General features: G+C 41.4%; 1 protein-coding gene across 2 annotated transcripts; it reads left to right on the top strand.

Annotated features, from left to right (window-relative positions):
- Nucleotides 1-272: 272 nt before the first annotated feature.
- On the top strand, nt 273-3,627 carry LOC112291809 (uncharacterized). 2 transcript variants are annotated; one of them, XM_024539716.3, is made up of 5 exons: nt 273-393; nt 1,314-1,396; nt 1,645-1,778; nt 1,964-2,368; nt 2,702-3,627. In XM_024539716.3, the coding sequence occupies exons 2-5, from the start codon at nt 1,370-1,372 to the stop codon at nt 3,165-3,167; spliced, it is 1,032 nt and encodes a 343-aa protein (XP_024395484.1). In that variant the 5' UTR covers nt 273-393; nt 1,314-1,369; the 3' UTR covers nt 3,168-3,627. The 2 variants fall into 2 exon arrangements, with proteins under 2 accessions (XP_024395484.1, XP_024395483.1); XM_024539715.3 differs by having other exon boundaries at nt 1,955-2,368.
- The last annotated feature ends 472 nt before the right edge of the window (nt 3,628-4,099 follow it).

The following is a 4,099-nucleotide window of genomic DNA, read 5'->3' as shown; positions in this document are numbered from 1 at the left end:
CGTCGACAGAATCTACATGCAACATCAGCTTCATCAGTAGTGCGGACCGAGAGTCATGTGGCACGTGGCATCACTGTTTCACTGAATGGTGTCCAACAGACGGCGACCTCCAGTAGGGAATCCTATTCATGGACGAACGCTGGACGCGAGGCGCGCAGTATTCATCTATTAGCAGCTACTCAGGGATGAGATGAAGGTGAACGAGATTCATTCGTCGCACTGTTATCCAGTAAAACCCTCCAGTCTTGGTTTTTTCCTCACAGCGACGCAGTGCAGGGTCGGGAGCTCATCTTCTTCAAGGGAAGGGCCTCGTCCTTGTTGTAGCTGGGCTATGAAGTGGGAGATTTGAAGGCACCGCTGCCCCTCAGCGTTGGGCCGTGTCTGGATTCTGCGGTAATCTTCTCTCTGTCCTTGCTGCTGTCACCGTGAACAGCTTCCCATTTTTTTTAAGAAAAAAATTGTGTTCCAGGACGTCGGTGGCGTGGCTTTCATGGTCGGTGGGGAGAGTTTAGGGTTGTGGAGCTCAGCGATTTGCATGAAACTTAAGATATATGGTTGCGTTTTCCTGTAGAACGTGTGAAACGGTGTTAATGCAAATGAAATTCTGCAGCTGCGGTGCACTTACGAGGGATTAGGAGGACGTCAGGGTTTTTTGTTAGCGTTGATTGATTGGCATTGGAGATTGTGTGGTTCAATAGCTGTTTTGGGATTGTTTTGTTGATGGAAGTGAGAGTAGAGGTAATGGTCGCGACGAAAGAGTCTTTTCATGAATTACAAGAGTTGCTCTTGTGGTAGATTTGCCCAGTGCTTGCGTAATTGAGATGTGGCGTAAATCCTACAATTATTGAACATATTAAAATTTCGAGATGCGTATTTTTTCCACCGTAGGGTTGGTGCATATAGTGGGCATAGTTTCCTTAGTTTGTTCTCAATTCTCTGGTGAGAAATTGCGGAGTTTGTGCGACGCCTCGGGAATGGATTCAAATTTATGTTCATAAGCTCATCAGAAAACTTCCTAGCAAACGGTTGAAGCGTAATCTAGTTTCTGAATTGTGCTGTCTGATTGGAGCACTGCTTTTTAATAGAAGTTGAGTGGGAACCAAGTTTTCAAAGTGCCTCCGAAGGCGGCCAAGTCAAAGATTATGATTCCAAAACCTTTTCAAGTTCAGCTACATAGCGAGCGTAACTTAAATAGATTTTACATTTGAGTTGTTGTGTCAAAATTGGGTTAGGTTGATGCGATGGAACGATCAACATCTGTAACGTAGTGAAGTATTCAACCATAGAGTGCGGATTCTTTTTTTGATTTGCAGGCTAGAGTTAATGGTTGGGAACTGCATTATATATCTGCTGCACTAGAATTGGAAGAATGGCGTTAGCGAACCTTCAAGTATTGGTAAGTGGTGTTCCTTTCTGAAATTCGTCTTCCATGCTGTATGTTGGAATTGAGTGTCATTACTGAAAGACTGTTTGTTCATGCGCAAAGCTTAATGGAAGTAAGATCACGTTTACTGTGTGTTCTTATGATATCTTTCACACATTAATGTGTTCCATTAATGTGTTCCATTAATAGGTTGATTGGGTTAGGTTGATGCACCTTACATGTAGTTGAGGTGTTGAATTTGCTGAGTATTACTTTTGCAGGGCGCGAGCAGCTTGCATTTCGTAAGAGTAATTACTCCACAGACACGAGTTCAAGCGCGAGATAAATCTCGTACACCCCCTGATGCAGTTACTTTTAGGCCTAGAAAGCTTTGCAGAGTCCAGCACCCTTCTTGGTTAGAACCTCCATCTCCGTCAGGATTGCGATTCCTGTTCTGGTGTGCATTGGGTGTGGGCAGCTACAATATAAAAAGTACTAAGTAATGAACTTTTCATTTTGTGTTGTAACTTTGCAAGTTCAAATTTGTGTACTTGTTTGCATTAATGCAGAAAATGTTTCGTTCTGTTGTAGTTCTGGCAGTTTCCTGAGTTCACGACGTGGAGGTTTGATCCGGTTTCAAAGACCACATGCCCTATCATTGCAGATGATCACTGCTGACCACGAAAATAGTGGAGAGCAGGATCCTGAGCTATCTTCTGAAACTGCATTTGAAGCCACGGACGCGTCATCAGAGTTGCAAGAAGAGGAGAATTTGAAACAAATTATTGTTGTTTCTTTGCAAGGCTTTCAGGAGCGTCTTAAAGAACTACGTGAACGTGGAATGCTTGAAAGTGCTAAATTAGGATATCAAGACGCTCAAGAGAAAGTTCAAAATCTTGATGCTAAGCAGTTGATCACAGATTTAAAGTCCTCTCAATTGAGCAACCATGCAGCTAGATGGTGGCAGACATCCGATCCCTGGATTAAGTGGCCTATTGCTATTTTGTACGTACACTCTGCTGTCTGCTTTTTGTATGATAGTAAGAAGGTTTCTCGTTTGTATGTGCAGGAATGTCAAAGTCATGTTAGTTCTGATTCAGCTGTGTGAAGATACAAAAGTGATTGATAATTGTAGGTGGATGACTTTATCATGTTTCAGTCTTTGTGGCTGCTTTTGTATATCAGATCTTGTAGATCTTTGAAGGTCCTACTAGATTGTGGGTCTCAAAAATTGCAGTGGCTTGTGGCTGATGTTTCAGGGCAACTCCAGGGAGTGGATGTCATAATTTGACTTGAAACTGACTATAGTGCAATTTTGAATGATTTTTCTATGTGCAGTGTACCTTTCTGCTTGCTGGTGACGATATTCTTTGGCCTAGCAGTGTCACAAGATCTGCTGCCTTTATGGATTTTGGGACCATTGATTACTGGCATTGTGATCCGACAAGTTTGTCGAGCAGCTGAATTGAGTCGCGTAGTGGCTGAGAAAACAGCTGATCAGAGAGCCCAACTAAATGCTGCAACCTTGGCGCTATACAAAGATGCGAAGGAAGGGACACTACCAGAGAAAGCGAAGTTGTTGGCAGAATCAACGTTGTCTGAATTGGGGGAGAGAATATCAACAAAAAAGTCTGAGATCACAGTCTATGTTTCAAGCGGGCAGGCAGCAACGGGCGCGAAGATTTTTCTTGTAAACAAGGCAACTGACTTTGGGGAATACACTGCTGAGCAGTATGCAGATTACATGGAGTGGTGGAGGCCGAAAGGCCGTGCTCTTTCAAGATGGTTGAAAAAAATCTTCTGATTTAATCAGACTCCGAGTCTAGTTTGGTGCAACTCACAAACTGGTACTCTTGCAAGTGACATCTTAGAAGCTGGCATTTTGAAGCAGTTTTGACTTTCCAGCTTGAAATTAGTTCACATACCTCAGTTTTGGATTGCCACTAATAGTGGTCGTTATTCTTTCTAGTCCCCAACCATAAGCGCTTCCCCACACAAGGGGACCGGAAGTCCTGCTGGATATAGGACCATGAGTTAGGTATTTTGGCAACTTCTACAATACAGAGAATTTTTGCAACAGTGAATGATCAGGAAGATTCTCTTAAATGAACTTAGTCATTACTCTGTTTTTGACGTTGTTCATTTATATCGTTTCCAGGGTTCCAAAATACTCCTGACCTTTTGTAGGTTTTCCAGAGCTTTATGTACTTTTCACTTTCAGCACGCAAGTACGAGTGACACGGCAGGTTGAGCACTTCAAAATCCAGGATTGTCATGCTTTGAGCTCCTCGTCTTCTTATTCAAGTCTACTTTAGTTTTTTCAATTCCACTTGTTTCCCCTTGAATGATTTGTAGATCCTGTAGTTTTATTCGCACAGTTTCTCTGTGGTGGAATACATTTCCAGTTTCAGAGTACATTTCTTGATTCAAACTTGTCTTACATTTATTTAAACCAGACAATGCCAAATAATTGAATACAATTTAAATTGTACATTGAATTTTTCAATAAATTTGAAATCTTCAAAATGATACCAAAGATGATAGAAAAAATTAAATGCTATTTTTACTATTGAGAATGTTTAGAAAGACACAAGAGTAATAGTAAGTAATACATATCCAAGAGTAGTAGTAAGTCATACACACAAGAGGGTTTCTAAGGAGAAAGCTTCATACATAAAAATCTATTGATCTGGTTGTATCTTATATACAAGAAGAAAAAAGAAGAAAAGATAAACA

This window comes from Physcomitrium patens, chromosome 14 (assembly GCF_059467195.1).
Source record: "Physcomitrium patens ecotype Gransden chromosome 14, ASM5946719v1, whole genome shotgun sequence".
Lineage (NCBI taxonomy): Eukaryota > Viridiplantae > Streptophyta > Bryopsida > Funariales > Funariaceae > Physcomitrium > Physcomitrium patens.
The sequence above is the reverse complement of the archived record's forward strand: the minus strand, read 5'-3'. Positions and strand labels throughout refer to the sequence as shown.